The following is a 23,966-nucleotide window of genomic DNA, read 5'->3' as shown; positions in this document are numbered from 1 at the left end:
AAAAATTGCCCGACATCCGATTCGGAATCCGGACAACGGGGTAAGCAGACGCAGCACCTCCGACGGGATATACAAAGGACTCATCTAAATTTCCGGTCCGACCATCTATCAGGGCGTTCCATACTGTGTCATCATACAACACAATGGGCGAAGGAGGTTACCGCCAGATCAACAAGACACTGAATGTGTGCGCTTTCGATGACTATCTCGTCACACAACATTCACGACTACCCAAACTGCTAGATGTTGAACAGCTCACTCCACGGGTCCTTCGTATCCTTGGCCAAAATGCGGGAAAGGTATGTGCCTGCTGATTCATTTGCAGTTTCGAAGCTAATTGTCAGTTCACATTGCAAGGAACAAACACATACATTGTTGGCACGGGCCAATACCGCCTCATCATCGACACTGCACAGGGATTCCGCGAGTGGGCAGATCTGCTCGATGTGACACTATCTGACCGCTCGATTGCATTGTCCCATGTGTTCCTGACACACTGGCATGGTGATCATACCGGCGGGGTCCCCGACCTTATTAGGATGTATCCAGACCTCGTCGATGGCATCTACAAAAACTCACCGGAGCACGGACAAAACCCTATCGAAGATGGTCAGATATTCAAGGTCGAGGGAGCAACGATCCGCGCAGTCCATGGACCAGGCCACTCGGAAGATCATATGTGCTTTGTGCTCGAGGAAGAAAATGCCATGTTCACGGGGGACAATGTCCTCGGGCACGGCACGAGCGCCGTCGAACAGCTAGGTCTCTATATGGAAACACTCCGAAAGCTACAATCGCAAGGCTGTAAGACGGGGTATCCCGCCCATGGTGCCGTTATCCTCGATCTGAATGGTAGGATTGCGACTGAACTGGGGCAAAAAGCACGGCGGGAGAATCAGTGTCTCACTGCACTGGGTAGGATCCGGAAAGAGGGGTCGGCAGGACAGTTAGTTAGTGTTACTGTTAGTGAACTCATTAATGTAATCCATGGGCCTCGGTTAGATGAAGAGGTACGCAAGATGGCATTAGAACCGTTTATGGAGGAAGTTTTGAGGAAGTTGGCGGAGGATGGAAAGGTTGCTTTTCGAGTGAGAAAGGGGGTGAAGACTTGGTTCGCTCTTGCTTAGCTATATGAATCTCATCGCCGCATTGCATCCAGAAACTCAAATTTCTATTCATAAATGCAAATGCGTCCCGTGTCCACTGTTCTATACAGAAGAGGCAAGGGGATTCCCGAACAGATTCGGGTCATAGCAATCCCGACATCTGATATTGTAGAGCGGCCATGTGACCCCTCCCGTTCCAGGGTTTGCCGAGGAAGGTCATCCGAGCCCCGGAGCAACAATATCCCGCCCAAAGGGCTCCGCCTGTGATATATTGATATACACACAGCTACGAAGCAACGGCACAACATTAGCCTCCAGTAACATAAACTTAATGAGTAACCTTTCGATTACCATTTCAATATGCGATCTAAACATTTCTGAATCATTTTTGTTGTAGCTCCGCAACGTTTTCATCTCTGAAAATGCACTCGATATTTCCAGCTCTATATTAGATGGTCTCTAGATCTACCCTTTGGCAACATCAAATTTACGCGATGGATAAAAAGTAAGTCCAATGTGAACTGTGTTGGTAGTTGAAATCCAGCAGAGCCTTCTCTACGCAGCACCGCCATCAATACCCAAGACCTTGCCATTGACCCATTCGCTCTCATTCGAAGCCAAGAAACACACCACCTTGGCGATATCAATTGGGTAACCACATCGAGTCAAAGGCGAAACATGGGCGACAATCTAAATTGTTAGCCTCGGGTAAGAAAATGAAATCCGATAAGTTGAACTTACATCAAGAATCTGCTCCTTGGACATCTTGTCCGCGTTGGGCAGGTAGTCTTTCGCTGTTTCGTGGAACATGTCGGTAACAGTTCCACCGGGCGCAACTGCGTTGACAGTGATCTTCTTGTCACCGCAGTCTTTAGCGAGACAGCGAACGAATGTGTTGATGGCGCCCTTGGAAGCCGAGTAGAGCGAGTGTTTGGGCACAGTGAACGAATCCGCCGTGTTCGAGCTCATCAGAATAATCCGACCATTCTGATTTAAATGCTTATAAGCCTCGCGGGCGACAAAGAATTGCCCACGTGTGTTCACGTTGAAAACCCTATCAAACTCTTCCTCGGTGACCTCACTCAGATGTCCGAACGAGACGACACCGGCGTTTGAGCAGACAATGTCAATGCCACCAAAGACTTTGACAGCTCTTTCAAAAAGCTCCACGGTCTGGGGGACTTGGCTAACATCGGCCTGAAGAGCGACAGCGTCGGACCCCAGAGCCTTGATTTCGTCGACGACTTGGTTTGCAGGACCAGCAGATTTGCTGTAGTTGACGATCACTTTTGCGCCACATCGGCCCAGTTCGACAGCCATGGCTGCTCCAATGCCCCGACCAGATCCAGTTACCAGAGCAACTTTGCCATCGAGGCGGTAGGGAATGTAAGAGACAGAACCCATTTTCGTAGTATCAAAGGTTTTTGAATGCAACGAATTCGAGAAAGAGTAATTGGTTGGAGATTATCTCTGGGCGACGCTGGATTGACTATATGTATTTGCAGTGCTTTTTGTTCTTAGTTAGGGCTATTTTCCTTTTCCGAATCGTGCCAAAATGTCGGGATACAAAATCTCCCGCTATTGTCCGACATCATTTTCCGACTTCTCACAGAGATTATTGTCGATGCTTTTCCCTTCCTCTTCTCATTTCTTTCGTAATTCCACTAAAAGCGGAGTTGTTCCCGTCCTCGGATCTTTAGCAGATTTTCATCAGGAACCTCAATATTGAGATATAATTATTAAGTCTAGATCGCTGGATATCCAAGTCTAAGCATACTATATCCTCCATTCGTCAGGATCAATGCCAGCCCCCGCGTCCACTCAAGCAGCAACGCTGCAGCGCTTCATATCCGCATGGGAGAAATGGGAAGCCCAAGAATGGATATCCACCTTTTCTGACGACTTCCAACAAGTCACCATGCCTCTTGGCTTAAACATTCCCCCTCGTACGCGGAAGGAAGTTGAGGTCATTTTGCCTGCTCTCATGGCCACAGTGGATTCCTACGAGGTATTTATCTAGGAGCCATAGTTATATCGTCAAATGCTAACCGCATAGCTCACAATCCACCATGTTGTCCACGACGCCGAGCACAACAAGGCTGCTGTATACGCTACATCCAAGGGACTTCTCCCGTGGGGAGACTGGAATTTGGAGTACTCGATATTTATAACCTTTACGGAAGACGGGGAAAAGGTGGCCAGGCTAGAAGAGATGCTCGATACCGCATTTTTGCAGGACTTTGGGCCGAAGTTTGGAAAGTACTTGCAGGATCATGGGGGGCCGATTGCTGTTGCTGCTGGGCAGAATTGACGCCTGTTAATATTCGTCTTTTTACATTATATTATGTTACATGGTTTAGTATTGCATATTGGAGCAATGTTCTTCGGCTATAGGTGTAGGTCAATGTAGGTGTAATGGCTTATATGTGTTGGAGGTCCCCATGGAAGGCAAAACTCGAGACCATTCGATCAGCATAGAGACCCGAAATATAGATAGATAAAGATAGAGACTTAAACCGATCGCTCTTGATCGACATAGGTCCTTGTCTTCATGGCGAGATCGTATTCGTACTTAGTGGGAGAAGGCAAGTACGAGAGTGCGTGGCAAATGCTTGCCCTCACTCTACGACGTTTTCAATAGAACACAGACGGCAATTGTGATGGTTTCTCGTCTCAATACATTCACAGATACAGTTGTACTCAAGCCTCCTCCTTCCCCTTGATGTACGCTTCCAGTTTGGGTAGGAATGTCTTCATAAACACCCCATCAAACATCTCCTCAATCCGATTCACGTACTGGCCACTCTCATCGAACCACACAAAACATGAATGTTCATTCTTGTAGGGTCCAAAAGGAGAATCCGCTGTTGTAATTGCATAAATTACAGCCTTGCTTTGAGCAGGGTCATGGATCACGTTGTGCACGGTAAGCTGCCGAGGTTAACCTGTGTGTCAGTGAAGCACTTATGATGAACACGTACCTCAAAATTCGTCAATATAGACATCAGCTTCGGAAATAGCTCCTCAGTAATTGCACGGGTGCGAGGTGCTACCCCAGAGCTAAATGGGAGAGTAACTTGGGCGCAATCTTCGGACCAGCTAGCCAGGAACCCATCCGGAGTCCAGCCTTTCCAGCCGTCGATAAATTTGTTCAGCGTTGCTGTTTGCGTTTCGGCGGGGGCAGGCATGATGGCTGTTGTACTGAATGCAATACCTTCTTGGGTAGTTAAACTTTGTGGAAAATACGTAGTAAACATAATAAAAGGGCCTAGGAGGAATAGCACGGTCTCGGGATATTGAATCTGAAAGTCGGGTTCAAAGGGAATCGAGCTTGACCCATCGGGAGGAACATCTCATCCAATGAACAATCGCCCGAAAGTTCATTTCAAACAAAATCCCTGAGTGCCTCACATACAGAAAGCATTGAGGGAACTTTGCCGTCTTCCCTACCTTCTATGATAATATCAAAAAAGGAAAAGTTGCTTTGCTATTGATATCCCTGGTTATACATAGAAAAGTCTCTTCCATAATGTATGCTTTTTAACCACCTTTCCACCTACTTTTAGACACACATGTATGTAAACGGGCATCTAAGAGAAAAAAAAAAAAAAAAAAAAAAAACATCTCAAGAAGATGTCTGAAAACACCACCTGAAAAGACATGGCAAGACCGCATTAGCGACCGATTATTCTTGTCCTACATATCCTACAAATAGGTTGCGAATCCCTAATTCACCAATTGCTAATGTGAGGATTTCATTCAAGCATAGCTTCAAAACATTGTAATTACCGTCTAGTGGCCAAAATGATCTTTGCGGGCCAACGAGCCCTAACCGTACTATCGCCAATAATCTCTTCCATCTCCTGCCACAACTCCCCAAAATGTGGATCTTCTCTTGCAAACGGGAAGGAAAGAACATGTTCCTTCACGCTTTCTAGGTTAGCCACAAAGCTCCAACCTTCCTCCTGCAAAAACACCTCGACATCGTCAACCCCGGTGTAGACAGGCTCATTGACCTTCACATTTGGCGGCAAAGGAGCAGTGATGCCCCCCTTCTGCATATTAAGGTGAATGCGCTGAGCCCCGGGGAGAAAAAGACTCTCATCCAACGGGGCAACATTGTACTTGCCCTGCGTCCGAGCCATGACAGCGAGCAGCTTGTCTGGGTCATCCGCCTTCTTTAGCAAAGCCCGTCCCCCAGAATGATTAATCCGCGTGTAAATATCCTGGATTTGTGGATCATCGAACTGTGCTGCCCCAAAGGCCGCACAAGCAAATGTACCCCCTGGTCGCAGCTGCTTCGCGATCATGTTCATTGCCAGAGACTGATCGCAGAAATGCATGACATTCGTAGCAAAGACCATATCTATGCTTCCCTGGGGAATATCATCGCCCTCTTCCACCCTGGCAGCCCGGTAACTGAATCCGTCATGTCCGAGTCTATCCTCAGCCAGGACAACGTTTTCCTCAGCAATGTCTGAAATGATAACGTGTTGAAATTTTGACCGAAGAATTTGAGCGTAAGGTCCATTTCCTGCACCTACGTCGTGGACGGTGCCGAAGTGACCGCTGTGGGACTGGTGGTAGTTGAACAGGCGCTGGAAGAAAATGTCGGGCGCAGAGGGGCGGCCTTTGAGATAGTTGTTCCAGAAGGCTTGGCCCTTTTCGAACAATTTGTCATTGGAGTCGAAGGAGGAGGTTGTTGGGGTTGCCATGGTGCTTGAAAGATTACATGAGGTTTCCAGGGAATGGTGCTGTTGTTGTGTGCCGTGGCAGAATATATGCGTGAATAGATAACCCGAGTACACCCAGAAAAGGCCAAGTTCGGATATCGGGATTCGGGTTAGAGCTCAGTGGTGAGATCCACTGCATCTATTCTGCATCTGCGAGTAGATTATTTCGAGTATTTAAACACTATGCGTGTATACAACGCCATTACTAGCGTCGCCGTCTCGAATGGGATAATATAGCTACTCCCTGCGTAATCGCTCCACAATGGCCTTTGACAGGTCGCAGAGACGCTTCCGCAGGTCCGTCTTTAGGTTATTCACTAACCCAACCGAAAAGGGCTCCAGGAAAGCATTTATGCCTCCTGCAAGTGGGCCGGTCATATGCAGCGACGGGTCACCAGGTCCTACCCCAGTGGACTCAGATGTGCTGCGTAGACGCTGGGATAGAAGATCGACAGATGCCTGCACGCCTGTGAGCTTGGAGAGAATCCGCTGCACGGCAATGCGCTTCTCATCCTCATACTCGCAGACTGCCGATGTTGGGCCATGCAAGACAGGTTCTAGGGACTCTTCGCCTGATGCCGCCCTTGTGGCAGCGGTGTACCAGGCAATAATTCGGAAGACTACAAGGGACAAGGTCATCAGAAGGTGGCTATCGTTTGCGCAGTTACATTGCAAAATTTTGATGACTGCATCACTCGTCTGCTCGTTCTGGGTAAGAACTCGCTCAAAATCAGGCAGTCGAGGGCTTGATGCACCGGAGCCGCTCCCGCATCCCGGGTTGACCGGTGAGAGTCCAGCTAAGAGGCCAAGAGCACGGGACAAGCATTGGCAGGGGTCGGAGGTTGCACCGGTAATCGACGGGGGTGCATTAAGGTTAGGTTGCACTGCAGATGCCTCTCGGGGAGATGTTGGTAGTGTAGTGGATTTGGGTGCAGGGAATGCACACGTGGGGCTGTCTTCAAGCGTGAAGTCGAAGAAGGCAGCTGCATCGCCTTGGTGGTCTAAGGGAAGTGCCACTGCCGACGCGAGCATCTCATTCAGTTCTGGGAAGGAATTGGCGGGGATTGATTCGGGGCAATTATCATCCAGGGTTTTCAAAGCTCCGAAAATATCGGGATACGGCGAGCATTGTTCATGAGACGAAAGGATGGAGGAAAGCCAGTTATATCCTACCGAACCTGGATCGTAGCCTGTATCCTGCGGCTCTCTCAACAAGTGTTCCTGGAGACCTAGGGGCGGAGATAATCCACCACCTCTTGGCGTATATGGATTGGTGGTATCACTTGTTTGTGCAGACGTGAATGTCGGACTTGGGGGCACCGTCGTTGTCAAAGCCGAATCTCTTCGTGCTCTGTTTTGTGTTTTACCGGATGTACGACCTGCGCGCTTGGCGGTACTATACACGCAGGGGTGATTTCGTTTGGTGCAACGAGCACAGCTTGGCTTCTCCTTTGTGCATCCAAGTTTCGTAGCCGCACACAAATCACAGGACTTGCGCAGCTTGGCAGAGGCTGGTGGATATGCGGTCGGCAGTGGTGAAGTCATGATATGAACGTGGAAGAGCGCGGGGTGTTTCAATCGCCGAGCGGGCAGTAGAGAATGCGATAGGAGCGTGGTGCCATCTTCTTATGTAACACTGCGCAATATAGTGGACGAAAATACGGATTCCGCAGACTGCTAGCTGTGGTGCCCACTAGGTACTTCCCAATCATAACCCGCTGCTTACATAGATCGATCCTAGCAATCCATTCTACCTAGGTAAGATTACGCCAGTTCCCCAATTCACGAGGTGTAGAGGATTATGCAAGATGGTACTCCAATAGTGCGGTTCACCCGGTGGCGGCTTAGCTTCACTGGCGTACAGCCATCAATAGTTACCTTGGCCAAATACCATATTCCTCTTAGGCTACTCTGTTCGAAGATCCCGGCGATCCCCTGATATATTTGCTTTTTGCAAGAAAAACCTAGTTTTGTTAGGGTGGCGTAGACCAAAGTACTACCCCTCTTTTTAATTCTACTGCATTACCAAGACGTCTGATTAAATCGCACCTAAAGCTTATCTAAAGCTTATATTTTAATCTATTATTCTAGGCAAGAACCTTCGAAGATATTAAGATACTGCCTACACATGTATATATATATACAAGTATGTGTGTAAATAGCTAGGTAGAATGGAAGCTTGAGAACCTCGGGCTGTGCCAACCGTGGATATCCCGCGGAACTAACCCATGGGACTAGTGCGGGACCAACCCTTTCGTGCCATCCCGCCGGACCTAGCGATGCCACGGGGACTGTAACCTTCCGAGAGTGGAAATAGTACAAACACAAGTGCTTACGTTGGACTCATTTTAGAACGGATAAATTAATCGATGGGGGCCGTTATCTGCGGCAAAACAAGGGTAAACAGATAAAATATCGATGTTTATGTGTCCAGGAAACCCCCCACCCCCCAAAAAGGTATGTACAGAGAGCTATGGCTGACGCGCATCACTGCGTGTTCTGCATAATGTAACAGTGCATGATGTTACAGGTTTGACTGTTCTCCTCGGGTTGGAGATAAAATATCCGAACAAAGTGACTATGAAGCGAATCCCGAGGATTCTAACCCCCGAACCTTGGAAATTAAGGCGTTGAATATGGATCCTGCAGGAACAAGTGCTAGGTGGTGGGTGTCCATGCCACGACTACCTTGGTAAACGAAGTCTCCATAATTTCACATGAGTCAAAGACAGCCCATGCTGTTGAGAGCGGGGAATTATGGTCGCCTCAACCATAAAGCTAGGGGTCCTGAATTCGCCAATATGCTTTCACGTCATTCTTACCACCTCACGCCATGGCCAATCTAGCTCAGTTAGAGGCAGTTTCGAGGGATTTTTCTGCTGCAATTGAGAGCCTTACTGCATATTACAGGAATGAAAGGATAGATAGTCCAAATGCTCCAGGTGCTCGGTTACCGCAGCTGATACCGACAGGAGCAGTATCAGAGGCCCACCGTGCAAAAGAATCAGTGTTGGCGAGCCTGACTAAATTGCAAGTCATGCTTGCTGGCCCGACGGATCTACTCCAGAATTTGGCGTGGCAGGTATAGTACATTTCTTCTCCCTTCCTGATGATACCTAACTCACAAATAGACCCAATTGCTTGCATGCATACAATGGCTTGGTGACTTCCAAGTACCAGCTTGCATTCCGTTGGAAGGGAGAGCCATGATAAAGGATGTATCAAATCTTATTGGAGTCCCAGAAAGTCAGCTCTGTCGCGTTATCAGAATGGCCACGACAGGAGGTTATATGCAAGAACCTCAACCGGGGTATGTATCCCACAGCGAGCTCTCAGCGGCGTTTGTGGCAAAGCCATCTTATCTAGACGCAGCCATGTTCTTAGCTGAAACGGGTGTTCCTGCTGCCTTGGACATGGCGACGGCCACAAAGCAATATTCTGACTCTGCTGAGCGGAACGATGGGGTCCCTAGTTACTCCTTGTTCGCCACCGCTAGTGAAGCTCAATTACCCCGCCTGCACCGGCAGAGACAGGCCTATCTCAGATATGGAACGGGGCATGTGTGTGATACAGCTACGGATGTTTTAACCTGCCTGGACGGGATCAGTTTAACCAACGCATCTGCTGTAGTAGAGGTATTCCCCCCGTTATCCTAAGTATCTATATTTTACTTATCAGGAACTTAATGAAGGTCGGCGCACAATCCACGGAGCGAGTAATCACCCTCGCAAACCAATATCCATCACTACACTTCACAGTACAACTCCAGTCCGACAAATACGACAAATGTCGCACTCCAAATCCCCGCATAACTATCTCGCATCGGCAGCCAGGATCGCCGCAACCAATACTGAATGCTGCGGTCTACATACTCAATTTTCCGTTCCCCGCCCCAGGCTCACCTTGTACCTCATTCGCGACGCAAGTCACTGCCGAGCTGCGCGCACATCTACCCGCCCTCAAGCTTAACCGTTCCGCTACACTGGTCCTTACCGCGCCATCATTGTCGGATTCTGCAGAGGGAGTTACGTTAACACGGATCCACAATTTGTCACTCCAGCAATTGGCGATGCAACCCCAGCTAGGGAAATCAGAGGTACTCGATTTGCTCAATGGAGTTAATGACGGGGAGGGAAGGCTAGCTTTGGTTAATCAGGTGAGATCGGTTGGGAAGTATGGGGTTGTTGCATTGGAGGTCAAGTATCAGCCTCATGCGTTCGTGGGATAGAACATGAATTTTGTGCGAAGAAGTGTATGAAATTTATCATCTAAATTCCCTCGAAATAACTAGGGTCTCTTAGTACGACATTCTATAGGTGCCAGGTTTGCCTGCTACTATTCAGTGGAAGAATTTCTCCTGACGCACAACCCAGTATCCTCTAGTGCAGTAGTTGGCCTGAAGCTAATTCCAAGAAACATACAAATAGTCTACAAGCATCAGTCTTCAGAGAGTGGCAGCGAACCTACTGCTATCCGAGATGCGGTCTACGATATTACGCACGATCTTGGGAAGAGATACTGAAATATTCAAAACGAAGCTCTTTGGATTCGGTGAGCCTCTAAACCCCGCCGACGAGGCATATCGGACAATGGGGGAATTTCCAACATTCAGAACCTATGGCATTTTGCACGAAGCTGTGTATGACGAATCAAACCACTTTAAGGTCATCTCAGTCTCGAATTATACCCCAAGGTCCTGCAGCAACCTTGAGAAGCCCAGTAGGACACCAGCCATAGGAAACAGACACCGAAATAAATGTAACCAAGACCATCTTATCACGATACCGTTCACGGATTCGAGTTCAATAGGAGACAGGGTGCTCAGTCCATCTAAGTGAAATAGATCGTTGTTGGTTGGGGCCATAAAGATCCATGTAAATGGAACCATGGCGAACGTGCATAGACCGGCCAGCATGTAGGTCCGCCTTTGCACGCAATTAAGGGCTATGTATCCGTACAGGCCACAAGTTGCGACGCACATTGCCGGCATATAAATATGGCCGTAGTGATACACACGTACCCATTGTCGCAGCAGATGCTTGGCATCGGTATCAGTGTCGAGGAAGACAGGGATGACAACACCCGAGAGACAGACCATGGCACCTTATGCTGTTAGAGTCAATCTTTCGTAGGGTCCTGTATTGCTTACCTGTGAGAAATGAGCCTGCCACCACGGCTGTGGCCTTGGCCCCAATGTTGGAAGGGGACATATTTACAGTGTTCTTCTTTTATTTTTTATTTTTTCACCGTTCCGCCAGCGAATGCAAGCCTAAGTAGTCTAAGAATCTCCGATCGAGTGCGTCTACGACCATATGACCGCACAGGAATAGATCGGGTATTCTTGGACAATTGCGGTATGGTAAAAAGAACCCACGCGATTCATCTATCCCGAGCGGCCCTAACTTCGGGGTCCGGGCCTTTTGCTGACGCTAACACTGGAATTGTCCCGGCCCGAAATAGATTGGTACCCACCCATACACACCATGCCACTTCATACAGGTTGCTGCAGTTAACGCGCCATGGATGGTATAGCCTATGTGATGAGGCTAATCATAAGTTGTAGGAATTTGATCTATAATTAGTCTTAGTTCGGATAGTTTTACGAACTTAGGTAGTTACTATCCCCAAAGTTTCTACACACAGATCCTCATATCTTTAATTTTAGGGTGGTGTAAAACACTTCATTTTATGCATTAAGGCATGAACCACCCCTCCAAAAATCAGTTTTCGACCCTTATGACTATGCCGCTTCGTAGCTGGGTCTATTCGAGTAATTAGGCCAAAAAGCACAGACCTATCCAGTATATGGAACAGAACGTATATAACCGTAGGGATGGATAGCCCAGCTGACGGCATTCTCCCCTTATTGCGAGCCAACCAGCAGCTTTCCCTTCACTATATATTGCCTTCTCTTTCTTAGTGGCGAAGATTGCTACTTTGTCGAATAGAGGGGATCCGCTTATAGTCTCCAAAACCTTGGTCATTCTCCACACCCAGCGCTTCTGCTATCTTCTCGTCGCCCGGAAGCCGCACTGCCATCCAACCTTCCCAACCCTGTAGTGTGATCCGCTCTTCATCTGGTGCCCAGCCAAAAGGGCCATAAATTTATCCTTCACTATCCTCTTTTTACTCCTATCACATCTCCTGGTCTGCGGATCAAGATAAACCCAACGGAGACCGATGTGTTACCGGGGTGGGGAAACTCAGGGTGTTGGTAGAAGCCACCATTTAGTGGGACAAGCTGTGGACTGGTAGACTTGGTGATGTAGATCTAGATTGTGGTTAATTATAAGCCAGGCTCGATTTTAGATGGCCTATACGTATCAAAACAAACCTCTTACTCTCCATGTTGTAGTCGCACATGGTCTCGGCATCGTCCAAGTCTTCAAGTTGTCCATGATATATGACAAGGAGACGAAGTAAAAGGAGCGAGAGACTGGACATGACAGATATTATAAGCTTAGTTCTGACCGAGGTAGGAAATTCCGTGTGGGCTTCATATATTGTTGTGCCTTCTTCTTGGCTTGTTTATGTCTCCGTATGCTTGTTACAACTCATTATTATAGCCATTTTATAATTTTAATTACTCACACAACTTATTATATCACTATAGAAACCCGAACCCCTGCTATTCCGGGTAAATTCTAGAAACACGATTGATTAATGACATCTATAGGCAACCGTGCCAAGCGACCGACGCACCAGGTGTTGGTGCGACCCGGCGACCACTAGATGTTCACCAAGCACTAGACCTAAAAATTAGGTATTTTTGTGTGGCTTGTCAATACGGAAGATACTTAGGCATCAATTATGCACGTTTATATCCTTACAGATGTACGTAGGCAGTAGCTTTTATTAAACACCTGCGCCACAGCCAGGAGTAAGTCCATCACGGTCTAGGACTGTGATCAACCTCAGCATTCCCGAGCTCACATACGATATAAATTTTCCAAAAAAGAAGCCTCTCCCAGGATATTATCCACCTAAAATATCGGACCCTGCCAAGATCAAGCTATGTAGTGTGAAGTTTGGATACGCGTATAGACCCGACCCACCTGCCTAGCTGGCTGCCACTAGTGGCTGTATTCGGCTGATCGTCGGAACTGGAGATTACATTATCCTGGCACAATGGTTACGTGCAATATACTATGGACAGACTGGTGGTGTATCGTTCGAAGTCCATGTGGACAAATGACCCCAACAGTTTTGCTGAAAATGTATATGGCTTCTTATATGTACTGTCAAGAGATTCCAAATCTTCACTTCTGATACGGACTGCATACCAGTGTGACTTACAATACATATACGATACACGGTTTTTACATCGTACTCGTATCGTGACTTTAACCATAACTAGGTCCGGGTGGGGCATAAGGCTCAATTCGGTGGATCTTGGTACCTATATGAAGTTTTTTTCGAAGTGACCTGGCCATCGAATAGCTAATCGCAAGTTTTCTCTTGCGTTTAAAGCTCCTGGATCATGTTGTCTCTCCCAACGGTATCAGTTCCCCTGAAACTTTTGCTTTCCTGATTTGCTCCTTTTCTTTCTCCTTTCCTTGATATATTGTTTGACTGATGGAATACCACAAAACGCATTCTGAGGCTCACACGGCCCCTTACGACCAGTCTCACGACCAACCCCCACCACCATACGAGCCTGTTCCGCAAGATTTGGCCGAAGCTCAGGGGATCTCTGTTAATGGTACGTACTCTACCAGGTTCCAGTCCGGTAATGCAAATCTGACCTAGTAGATGACGGCCGTGTTGTTGTGGATGCTAGTTCTCGGCTCTGCAGATCTCTTTCTAAGCTATTGCCTCATGTTATCCCCCAGACTTTACCTCCACCAGACTATTCAGAAAGGGTACCAACGTTTAAGTTTTCTCTGAATATTGTCATTCAAATCGTCGGCAGCAGAGGAGACGTCCAGCCATTTGTTGCACTTGGGACGGAATTACAAAAAACAGGCCATCGCGTGCGTATCGCAACACATAATGTTTTCGAGCAGTTCGTCCTCGAAGCCGGCTTGGAGTTTTACCCTATCGGCGGTGATCCGGCCGACCTGATGTCATACATGGTCAAGAACCCGGGGCTGATCCCCAGCCTTGACAGTGTTCGTGAAGGAGATATTCAAAGGAAGCGCTTAATGATGGCAGAAATCCTGCACGGTTGCTGGCAATCATGTTTGATGCCAGATCCTATCACCAATGCCCCCTTTGTGGCCAATGCCATCATTGCCAATCCTCCGAGTTTCGCGCACGTTCACTGCGCCCAAGCCCTGGGGATCCCGCTTCACTTGATGTTTACAATGCCGTGGAGTCCAACAAAGGCATTTTCACACCCGTTAGCCAATTTGAAAAATATACCGGCTGATCAAGGGTGGCTTAATCACGTCTCTTATAGCGTCGTGGACTGGCTATCGTGGCAGGGGTAAGTGCTGAGCAATCCTTTACGACATCTACACTAAGAAAATAGCTGACTTATTTTCCATTTTGAAATAGTCTAGGGGGCGTGATCAACGATTGGCGGAAGCATGAGCTAGAGCTCGAGCCTATCTCTCTTTCAGATGGTCCCTTCATTCTCAGCAAATTGAACGTTCCCTATACATATTGCTGGTCCCCTGGGCTAGTTCCCAAACCTGACGACTGGCCCCACAACTTTGGTGAGATATAATCGCGTGCTTTGAATTTGCTGGAATCATTGAATTTGTTGGCTAACTCACATGAATAGATGTCTGTGGGTTCTTCTTCCGCGATCCGCCCGACTACCAGCCTCCTCTTGAGATTTCAGAATTCCTCAACGCCGGGCCCCCTCCTGTCTATTTCGGGTTCGGAAGCATTGTCCTAGACGACCCGGAAGAGATAACAAAAACGATTCTCCAGACGGCTAAGGAAACTGGGGTTCGGGCAATCATTTCACGTGGTTGGAGCAAGCTAGGAGGCGTGCACCCGGGAGAGCTAAACAGGAGTGATGTTCTCTTTATAGACGATTGCCCGCACGAATGGCTATTTGAGCGGGTCAGTGCGGTTGTTCATCATGGAGGTGCCGGTACAACGGCGTGCGGGCTACGAAATGGCAAGCCTACTATAATTGTGCCATTCTTTGGAGAGTGAGTGACAGACTGTTCCTTGATTTACGTGAATTGCCCTCCAACCTCAAGGAATCTTCCCTGACCCAGCTATAGTCAACCATTTTGGGGAGAAATGGTTTCTGCAGCCGGTGCAGGACCGGACCCTATACCATACAAACAACTCAAGGTCGCAACATTAGCCCAAGCAGTGAAGTTTTGCTTAACGCCAGAGGCAGTGCGCTCTGCACAGGGCATTGCCGCCAAAATGCAACAAGACAAAGGAGTGAAAACAGCTGTGGCATCATTCCATCGGAATTTACCGCAAGGTCTGGTCGAATGCGATCTACTACCCGAATTCCCAGCCTGTTGGAGATACCGCCTAGGCAAGAAGAGGTTTCTCCTTTCAAAGATTGCTGCAGAGCTCCTTGTTGAAAAGAATCTGTTAGACGTTAAAAAGCTGAAACCGTGAGACCGAACCTTTCCACTGCAAAGCCATCCACCATGGGCTCCATGACTAACCTTTTTTGAACGCAAGATATCAACCAAACCCGATTACCATTGAGAACACGCGATGGGACCCTGTGACTGGTATCTCCTCCGCTGGGATGGGACTCACATTTGATATGCTCAAAGCAGGAGGTGATATCTTCTATAAGCCGTACAAGGTATACCAAAACGGTCGTACCTCACCTCTTGCATCGCCAACTGGTTCAGAAAACAATCCTGCCCAGCTTTCGCCAGGAGGCAGTACAAAATCAATCCGAAAGGCTCAATCGATGAACGATTTGGCAGCCCGCGGGGATGCTGAGCCTAAACAAAAGGGCAGAGGTGTCGCGATGGCTGCAGCATCGACGCACGCTTCTGGGAAGCTCCTAGGAAAGGTGGCCTCTGGATTGATGGTCGATCTGCCTTTAGCCGCGGCTGAAGGTTTCCGCGTCCTCCCTGGTCTATACGGAGAAAAGGTTCATGAGTATGGGAAAGTAAAAGATTGGCAAACTGGCGCAGTTGCAGGTGCCAAAAGCTTTGCTATTGGCATGGGGGAAGCTGTGACGGGTGTGGTCTATCAGCCATATAAAGGTGCCAGAGACGGAGGTGCCGTAGGCTTTGCGGGTGGGTTACTCAAAGGCGCTTTCGGGGTTGTGGGCAAGATGGCACATGGTAAGGATATACTCTCTATTTATGAACCCCTTCTGGTGCTCTTCTATCATTCACGTTCGCTAACCCCTTACCAACTAAAGGCTCACTCGGCCTTGTTGCCTACCCTAGCCAAGGTATTAAACAGAGCATTCATTCTGCGTTTCATAAGAGCACACGGAAGCTTATTATGGCGGCTCTTCACCTGGAGGGATACGATATGCTTCGGCAAGAGAGAGTTAGAGGGATCGAGGATCGCATGGTCATCGAAAGGTTTACGGCCATGATCCGAAATGACTTCGATGATGATAGTGATAACTGGTTATACCAGAGCCGATAATATAATTTTAATTAACTGTTTTCATTAAATTTGGCATGTGTACTGTAAGACCATATCTCCTGGGCTCAAGCTTGAGGTTCGAAACATGCCAATCCCAACTGATACGACGAGCAAATTGTATGCAGGATACTTACTTGCTCCTAAATTAGCGCTCTTAAAGTAGGAACCTTTCCCGTAAGCACGCCTAATCACTAGGTAATTTTAATTCTATCCACGGAACACCTCCACGAAGCCGTGATCATGGTATTGGACAGTGTTGACTGTTACTCATGGTATATAAATCGATATTCCCAATCTTTCGGCCACTCCAGTCCTGAGTATTAGGCTAATGTCTGCATAGTGTGCTGCTTTTCGTTCTCCGGTATCCCCTCAAAGAAGGCACCCTCGATCAACTTGACCTTTCTCCCCTCCCACCATGACATGATTCCTGCCAGAAGGGAACTGAAACAGCCTAAACCAATGAAAAGGCCCACTCCGTAGGCCGGGCGAGTATGGCGGTTGTATGCCCACATGAATGCCGCCATTCCAACCTGGAACAAGCTATTCAACAACATATTTATCACCACGAAGTCCATTTTCCATGTTTTCGTCGGTGGAGCAACCTTGCCCGTTAGGGTCTCACGAACCGCCATTTGGTCGCAACTCGACTCCTCAAAAATAGGATTTCGCATTCTATACCAACTCGAATTTCGCTTCGCAAGCTGCGTTATTGATTTCTTGGATGCTTTTGCAGAGCCGAAGTGCCACATCAGCAGCCAGTAGGTGTCGCGAATCCGCCACGGCGCCAACCCCCACGAAGTTAGACAGAACAACGCATTGAGAATTTGGGAATCGATTTCAATCCATATTTCTTTGCGCTCCTTGCTCATCGAACCGACGTTCAGCAAGAGGAAAAACAGCATGGCACCCCAAGCGACCACATTGAGACCATAAACCAGGATGAAAAGGCCTGTAGGTGTAAGAATGAATCTCCATGCTGCAATAGCAGCTTTCTTGGAGGCGTTGGTGAAGGACACTTTTGGAGCAATGTGGTCTTCATTGGTTATATTATGTTCAAACTGAGCTTCAGGAAGACGTTTGGCTGGTGCGGCTATGTCATTCTCATCATGCAAGCATCCAAGGTCGATCGTAGGTGCCGTCGCTCTCCGAATTATCGCATCGCTAATTTTATCTTGGGTGCTGACTCGTCGTACACCACGACCATGTACATCGAAGAAGACATCGTCGGGCGACCTTAGATCCGTCGCATTTGGCGCGTGCGCAATGGCTGTTCCCGTCGCCTGCCACATCCCACCGGAGGGATTGTACTCTAGCAGTGTCGTGACAGCACTGACCGAGGCCGAGCATAGTGTCCGTCCCGTTGTCCGGAAGAGCGGCATTGTAGTATTCGTAGTGAGGATATTCTGAGTTTCTGGCCGGGCTGATTGCCCTTCGGTCATGTCTGGTCCATAGTCGTAACCTGTCAGTTGAGTGTTTCCAAAGGCACAATGTGTGGAGAGTGGCCCTGGAAGTGATGTGGTTTTGTTGCAATATTAGGAATGTTGCGGAAACAATAATTAAGATGTTTTAAGTGATTTGAGAGCTTGCTGGGAAGGGAAGTCTAACCTGGGAAGGAGCACAGCAGTGGGCCCAAGTGGATACGGTGGAGCTGTGGCTTTTAGACTTTGCGGTAATCTATTTCTCAATACGATACATACTGTTACATGTATCAGTGGCAGCCTAAATCATCAGTCGAACACCGGGAAACGCTCGGCGTAGCATCCATAAATAGTGACTAGATTCCAACATATATGAAAGATATGTAGACTGTACATGCGAAGATATCTACCTCACATCATCATGCATTGACCCCAGCGATGTTTTTGTAGAGCGGCATATTCCCGTGACACCCGTTTCGTTTTCTCGATCTTGATCTCCACTGCCCCTTCGCCATGCCACCATCGCAGATATTGAAGCTTGACTGTATGGAAATCCTCAACGCACATTTCCCATTTCCCTCCACACACCGAAACCGAGGTATCTCCCATTGGGAAATGATACTCCGGAAGGTATATTTCACTTGGAGTGTGAGGTTCAACCTGACTCGCAGTCAATCTCATGGTGAATGTACACTTCTTCAAATCAAAAGCGTAACTCTCTAATCGCCCATTCGTGTAGATAGGAGCGGGGCGGAGCCAAGCTTCCGCTGCTCTATGGCCCCGTTGCAACCGCAAGTTAGCCTGGGAGAAATCAAACGAGGTGAAAAGGCGTTTCAAGGCTTTAAGCGAGCCAAGTTCCTCTTCTTCGACATGAATAAGATGATCTTTAGAGCACTCTGTGGAGCCTGACTCTGTTGAGTCGGAAGAGGTTTTGATTCGTAATTCCAAATCATCCTGTGAGTATATGGAAAGATCCTCCCCATTCCACTGATCGCCCCATTGATGGTTATTCTAGACGGAGTTAATTAAGGCTGTCTCTGCCAAAGGTAGACTGGTATGCATACCTCTGCCACATAAACCCATAAGGTAAACCCGTTGGCCGTGCTGCCTTCCAACGCAAAGTGGTTGGCATCCATTGCTCTGATCTGACTACTATAGTCTCCAGTCTTATATGCAAGTTTATCATCCATGTCATACGGTATGCCAATCTCCGTGAAAATTAGGGGATGATGGCCCATGTGCTCGACACTTTCATCGCGCAGGAACTTGAGCTGACGACGTAGGCTCTTTCGAATTAATGTCTCGCCGATTTTAATTGCGAAAGGTGGTGCAAGATACTTGCCCCGAAGCAAGCCGATAACATCCAAGTTGTAGAGTCGATTCCTATTGGGATCAATATCATGAATAACAGATAAGGCTTAGTACTAACCAGTGCTTCGTTAAAAGAGTCAAGCCATCATAGAAGTGAGCCGCGTGAACCATGTTCGGGTCATCATCGGCGGTACCCTTAAGGCTTGGTGGTAGCTCCATGACAGGTGGCTGGCAAAACATGATAGTACTTCCACACACGCTGCGAATAGCGTCCTTATACGCTCGGTAGTGGTTCAGAAAGTAAGAGTTTGTAAAGGCTTCATAGTCAAGAAGCTCGCCAGTCAGTGGGTTGCGTGAAAAGTAGTCCTTTTGTAGCAGGGTGGCTTTGCTTTGAGATGCATCCCAGACACCATGTTGCGCCCAGAGGCATTCACCGAGCCGCCAGCCCGGGTCGCGGTGCCAACCATATTGACAGTCATCGTACTCAGTAGAAAGCCATGCCTGTTCTCCCTTTGGGTCTATAACCTCCTTGCCTGTCTGGTATGGGCCGAATGTTCCGAAAGCCCAGGTTTTTACCTCACAGGACCGCCCAGAGCCAATTACCATAGCCTGAAACGCCGTTGGAGATGTCCCGAGCTGGAGGTGCTGCTCCAATGGGATCGAGGAAATATCTTGATTGCCGATCAGTCCCTTGTGGGGTTCGTTCATACTTTCCCATCCAATGACCACATCTCCTTCGAGATCACCGGCGCTTTGGATTCTTTGTGCAAGGTATTTGCATGATGCAATAAAGTGGCCTTGCAGATAATCCTGAATGTTCATACCATCGATGATCGCCTTCGGTGCGAAATCTCGACCGGCCCAAAACAAAGTAAACATAGTCTGGCAGGCTAACCTAGTGTAATTCGTACACCAAAGCATCTTGGGGAACTCTGCGGGATTGTCCCAAGTGTTGTGAACTATGGCAGCCTGTGTATTTTTGAAGCTTCTCGGATTGAGTCCCGCAGCATAGAGCGTCCATGTGGGTGCTCCGGATCCTCCTGATAATCGAGACCACTTGAAATAATAAGTTTAGTACACAGACAATATATTCATTCATGACTAGACAGACTTACCACGTCTTGGTGCGGATCCATAAAAATGTAGAATCCGTATTTCTTGGCCACACGAAGAATTCCAATAGTGAAATCAATCCATTCCTCATCATAGATCTTAGGACCAGCGTGTTCGATTGCCTCCCAGGTGAAGATGTATCGAATAGTGTTGTATCCCGATTTTCGGAGACGTTGAAAATGTGTATCAGCATCTTCTAGGGAGAACGGCTTTCCCACAAACGATACAGCCGCGTCGAAGAACCCCTGGGCATTGTGCGATCTGAGATCTGGGATTTTCGGATATTTAGCGTCACCTGCCACATTTATTCCTCTCAAGGTGATTTCTCGATTCAATGGGTCTCGGAATGATTGTCCCTCGACGCGCACACGGAGTTGACTCATATTGTTGGTTGCGTTTCATGGACCCGAGGACCATTTAGTTGGTGAATGAAGGAAGCTGAATGCAAATGCCACTGTTGGACTGTTGAGCACTTCTGAAAAACGTATGAGAATGTTTAGCAAACGGGTACAACGGATAAAGGTCCTTGCAACATGGAGACCGAAACCAGCTGATGTGTACAGGGTTACGTGATCGAACCGGCCCCCGGGGCCGGTCTCTTCCTGAGGTCCGTACCTAGGTATACGGCTGTGCTTCTTGGCCCCTGGGTCAGGTGGGCCGGGTGGGCCACTATCCATGGAATGTGATTTTGAGTTGCCGTACCTAAATTAAGAACCAATCAGCACTGTGTATTTGATACATACCGTTGGTGGAGCTGCTATAACAGGATCGCTATACGAATACGCCACTTGTTCGTGGGTGGATTCTGCTCGCCTTTTTTCAAGGTGAAGAATTTTCTTCAACTGAAGCGGGAGGCCTAGCTTTGTTCTCTGTGCCTGTTAATGGAGGCGGGTATCGATGTACGTACCCAGGATGAGGATAGAAATTACCTAGCTACTACGCTAAATGTAGACCCTAGAGCTTCGCAGCCACTTTAGGAGATGGAAAGTGGTAAGAAAATTTAGGACAATTGCAAGAGCCAAGCCGGCTTATAGGAAAGTAGAAAGGGGGCATAATCTTATGGAAGAGATATGATCAGATATAACCTAGTGATCGCATATCGCAAATCTACTAAACACGAGCCTAGACGCCAACTACCAAACTGCTAAGTATAGGTTCTACCTAAGAACTATAATTGTGATACTAGTTACATACGATAGCTTCCCAATATGCTCGTAGGGAGCCCCGGAGGTTAGCTAATCTAAGCACCACTAGCCCTATTGCCTTCTTCGGCTCGCAAATAATTGTTCTTTTTTCATTTTTGTTCCTTTCTTTTTGTACTTGATACCTTGTATGTTTGGGCTTAGGTGACTTAATTTTAACTATTTGGGGTAACAACCTCATTGAAAGCAACAAAAGAGGAAAGCGTCTGCGACACGTGACACGTAAACTACAGAGAAGATAAGGAAAAGCGTGATGCCCTTTGGGGCTTAGTGCGGGCGTGGGTACTAGCCTGATAAGACCTCAACAGCTGCTCTGAGAAATCGCGTTGGCACATTCGAAGAGGAAGGTTACCGCGAAAGCCACCAGACGGACTTTGTACCCTCGGGATGTTGTCCCACATGTGGCAGCTCCACTGGGAGCTGTGCTCTCATAATGTCAATCCTATAAAGATCATCACGGACGTCGCTGAAGACCTGGATGAACAAGGAGACTGAAATTCCTGATCGCAATTCCAGAGACTCCGCCAAGGCTGAATGCACTTATGGCCAATGTTCCGTAAAATGCACACAAACTGGCATCAGTCATATAATCGCCCAGGACCAAACCAGCGAGGTAGCTCTTAGTGTAAGGTATAAAAAGTATATGCCAGGGGGTTTTGGAGTGTCGGAGGGGAGTCATTAGGCTAATCACAGCCGAAGTATAGTGCTTGAGAAGAAACACGGCATCTTAGGGTACGGCTTTTATAGTACCTATAGAAGTCAAAGAGGTCGGTGATATAGAATGATCTAGAAAGTATAATATAGGTAAATATTTATTAGCTACTAAATCGTCTTCTAGGGGATCCTAATCTATCACGGCGTCTAAATATCCCGGGGGAGGCGGACTAGGAATATTCTCTTATCCGTCTAAAGTGAAGTGTAATAAGGCTTATAACTATAGCGATAGAGGCATTTCTAACGAGGCTAAGTAAGGATCCGTAGGTGGGATTATATCCTCCGGCGAACTAGAATATATCTATTTATAGTCGTTTATAGCTAGTTTATAAGATAGGGTGTCTCGATCTTAGTTTAATCTAAACGCCCCGAATAGTCCTTAGTGTATCTTAACCTCGTTAGAAATAGTCGTTCGTTCGCATTCTTTATTAATATAGGATATAATCCGAAAAGTTATCTTTAGAGACGTACTTAAGATAAGCTATTAACTTATCCGTTCTCTTCCCTTTACTAAGAATAATAGTCGACGAAACCGTACCCTAAGATTACGAGGTAAGCTCTCGAAGTTAAAGAAGATATCTTTCTTATATCCCCTATAGTCTAGGCTAAGATATCGACACGTTAAATATTCTAGGCGTCCTTCGTCGTATTTTATATATCGGCTTCGACACTATCTTCTAGGTAAGAAATATAATATTATACCTTAGTAAGACCGCCGAACCTACTATAGTATATCCTATAAATAACCGGGTATAAGTAACTAACTCGTATATAGCTTCTAGAAGTGAATCTATTATATTTCGGTGATTAAATAAGGTAAGTGTTATAGAGGAGTCTATAGGGGAAGTAGATCGGTAGATCGCCGATAGCGTAAACCTACTTATTTTAACGGTACGCGGTCACTTACCTATTATTTTGCGAGCGGAGCGAAGCAAATAATACAGGCAATATACCCAAGGGACTATGCTAAAAAATCCGCCTACGAATTCTGAGATCCTGGCCTCTGATTGGCTGGAAAATTCATCTGTCACATGAACAGGGTAGGGCTAAATCACGTGATCAAACTTTTCGGAGGATGTTTGCCTAGCCCGGATTTCACGTGACGTTATTATTTAACAGATCACGTGATACCGGCCTAGCACCATCCAGACCCAGCTCCAGACCCGGCTCCATACCCAGCTCCAGCACCAGCACCAGCACCAGCTCCGCACCCAGCTCCGCACCCAGCTCCGGCACCCAGCTCCAGCACCAGCTCCGCAACCAGCTCCAGCGCCAGACCGAGCACCAGCACCAGCTCCAGCTCCAGCACCAGCACCAGCTCCAGCACCAGACCGAGCACCAGCACCAGCACCAGCTCCGCACCCAGCCAGCACCAGACCGAGCACCAGCTCCAGCGCCAGCACCAGCACCAGCACCAGCACCAGCACCAGCACCAGCAACAGCACCGCACCCAGCACCGCACCCAGCTCCATACCCAGCTCCATACCCAGCTCCATACCTAGCTCCATACCTAGCACCATACCCATACCCAGCACCAGCTCTAGCACCAGACCTAGCACCAGACCTAGCACTAGACCTAGCTCCATACCCAGCTCCATACTAACCTAGCACTATACCTAGCACTAGATAGAAAAGGTAGGCTATGGGCTAAAAAAAAAAAGCCGGCTGCAGGCCAGAAAGGCAGCCTACAGGCTATCTTAGCTCGGATCCGGCCCGGATTTGCTTCGGCTACGCTTAGCAAAATATCAGCTGTACGCCTCTACCACCGGTGTAGACTTCCGTAAAGCCCAAATTTGGGCCTAAGGTCCGGGCTCGAAACCTGACCCT

At 47.8% G+C, this 23,966-nt stretch overlaps 12 protein-coding genes across 12 annotated transcripts; 4 read left to right on the top strand and 8 right to left on the bottom strand.

Moving 5' to 3' along the window:
• Positions 1–143: 143 nt before the first annotated feature.
• On the top strand, positions 144–1,127 carry tpcB (metallo-beta-lactamase type thioesterase tpcB; the record flags this gene model as incomplete). Its single annotated transcript, XM_056710874.1, has 2 exons — positions 144–299; positions 345–1,127. The coding sequence occupies 2 exons, from the start codon at positions 144–146 to the stop codon at positions 1,125–1,127; spliced, it is 939 nt and encodes a 312-aa protein (XP_056569295.1).
• Positions 1,128–1,661: 534 nt separating this feature from the next.
• On the bottom strand, positions 1,662–2,510 carry N7489_005121 (SDR family oxidoreductase; the record flags this gene model as incomplete). Its single annotated transcript, XM_056710873.1, has 2 exons — positions 1,662–1,796; positions 1,848–2,510. The coding sequence occupies 2 exons, from the start codon at positions 2,508–2,510 to the stop codon at positions 1,662–1,664; spliced, it is 798 nt and encodes a 265-aa protein (XP_056569294.1).
• Positions 2,511–2,907: 397 nt separating this feature from the next.
• Positions 2,908–3,417, top strand: N7489_005120 (nuclear transport factor 2 family protein; the record flags this gene model as incomplete). The annotated part of the gene is made up of 2 exons (XM_056710872.1): positions 2,908–3,114; positions 3,163–3,417. The coding sequence occupies 2 exons, from the start codon at positions 2,908–2,910 to the stop codon at positions 3,415–3,417; spliced, it is 462 nt and encodes a 153-aa protein (XP_056569293.1).
• A 389-nt stretch (positions 3,418–3,806) lies between these two features.
• On the bottom strand, positions 3,807–4,294 carry N7489_005119 (uncharacterized protein; the record flags this gene model as incomplete). The annotated part of the gene is made up of 2 exons (XM_056710871.1): positions 3,807–4,037; positions 4,088–4,294. 2 exons carry the CDS (start codon positions 4,292–4,294, stop codon positions 3,807–3,809), a joined length of 438 nt encoding a protein of 145 aa, XP_056569292.1.
• A 597-nt stretch (positions 4,295–4,891) lies between these two features.
• Positions 4,892–5,821, bottom strand: tpcM (methyltransferase tpcM; the record flags this gene model as incomplete). The annotated part of the gene is made up of 1 exon (XM_056710870.1): positions 4,892–5,821. One exon carries the CDS (start codon positions 5,819–5,821, stop codon positions 4,892–4,894), a length of 930 nt encoding a protein of 309 aa, XP_056569291.1.
• A 255-nt stretch (positions 5,822–6,076) lies between these two features.
• tpcE (Zn(II)2Cys6 domain-containing transcription factor tpcE) lies at positions 6,077–7,384 on the bottom strand (the record flags this gene model as incomplete). Its single annotated transcript, XM_056710869.1, has 1 exon — positions 6,077–7,384. One exon carries the CDS (start codon positions 7,382–7,384, stop codon positions 6,077–6,079), a length of 1,308 nt encoding a protein of 435 aa, XP_056569290.1.
• Positions 7,385–8,672: 1,288 nt separating this feature from the next.
• On the top strand, positions 8,673–10,067 carry tpcD (trypacidin cluster transcriptional coactivator tpcD; the record flags this gene model as incomplete). The annotated part of the gene is made up of 3 exons (XM_056710868.1): positions 8,673–8,921; positions 8,971–9,399; positions 9,531–10,067. 3 exons carry the CDS (start codon positions 8,673–8,675, stop codon positions 10,065–10,067), a joined length of 1,215 nt encoding a protein of 404 aa, XP_056569289.1.
• Positions 10,068–10,520: 453 nt separating this feature from the next.
• Positions 10,521–11,049, bottom strand: tpcL (anthrone oxygenase tpcL; the record flags this gene model as incomplete). Its single annotated transcript, XM_056710867.1, has 2 exons — positions 10,521–10,942; positions 10,989–11,049. 2 exons carry the CDS (start codon positions 11,047–11,049, stop codon positions 10,521–10,523), a joined length of 483 nt encoding a protein of 160 aa, XP_056569288.1.
• A 2,365-nt stretch (positions 11,050–13,414) lies between these two features.
• Positions 13,415–16,381, top strand: N7489_005114 (glycosyltransferase; the record flags this gene model as incomplete). Its single annotated transcript, XM_056710866.1, has 7 exons — positions 13,415–13,541; positions 13,592–14,267; positions 14,339–14,499; positions 14,568–14,946; positions 15,022–15,372; positions 15,443–16,065; positions 16,146–16,381. 7 exons carry the CDS (start codon positions 13,415–13,417, stop codon positions 16,379–16,381), a joined length of 2,553 nt encoding a protein of 850 aa, XP_056569287.1.
• A 320-nt stretch (positions 16,382–16,701) lies between these two features.
• On the bottom strand, positions 16,702–17,820 carry N7489_005113 (DUF2985 domain-containing protein; the record flags this gene model as incomplete). The annotated part of the gene is made up of 1 exon (XM_056710865.1): positions 16,702–17,820. One exon carries the CDS (start codon positions 17,818–17,820, stop codon positions 16,702–16,704), a length of 1,119 nt encoding a protein of 372 aa, XP_056569286.1.
• A 390-nt stretch (positions 17,821–18,210) lies between these two features.
• On the bottom strand, positions 18,211–20,606 carry N7489_005112 (uncharacterized protein; the record flags this gene model as incomplete). The annotated part of the gene is made up of 4 exons (XM_056710864.1): positions 18,211–18,810; positions 18,864–19,182; positions 19,229–20,166; positions 20,226–20,606. 4 exons carry the CDS (start codon positions 20,604–20,606, stop codon positions 18,211–18,213), a joined length of 2,238 nt encoding a protein of 745 aa, XP_056569285.1.
• Positions 20,607–23,251: 2,645 nt separating this feature from the next.
• N7489_005111 (uncharacterized protein) lies at positions 23,252–23,737 on the bottom strand (the record flags this gene model as incomplete). Its single annotated transcript, XM_056710863.1, has 1 exon — positions 23,252–23,737. One exon carries the CDS (start codon positions 23,735–23,737, stop codon positions 23,252–23,254), a length of 486 nt encoding a protein of 161 aa, XP_056569284.1.
• Positions 23,738–23,966: the final 229 nt, after the last annotated feature.

The sequence above is a fragment of the Penicillium chrysogenum genome, assembly GCF_028827035.1.
Source record: "Penicillium chrysogenum strain IBT 35668 chromosome Unknown utg000002l_segment0_segment0, whole genome shotgun sequence".
NCBI lineage: Eukaryota > Fungi > Ascomycota > Eurotiomycetes > Eurotiales > Aspergillaceae > Penicillium > Penicillium chrysogenum.
Note: the sequence above shows the minus strand (reverse complement) of the source record. Positions and strands in the feature narration are given on the sequence as shown.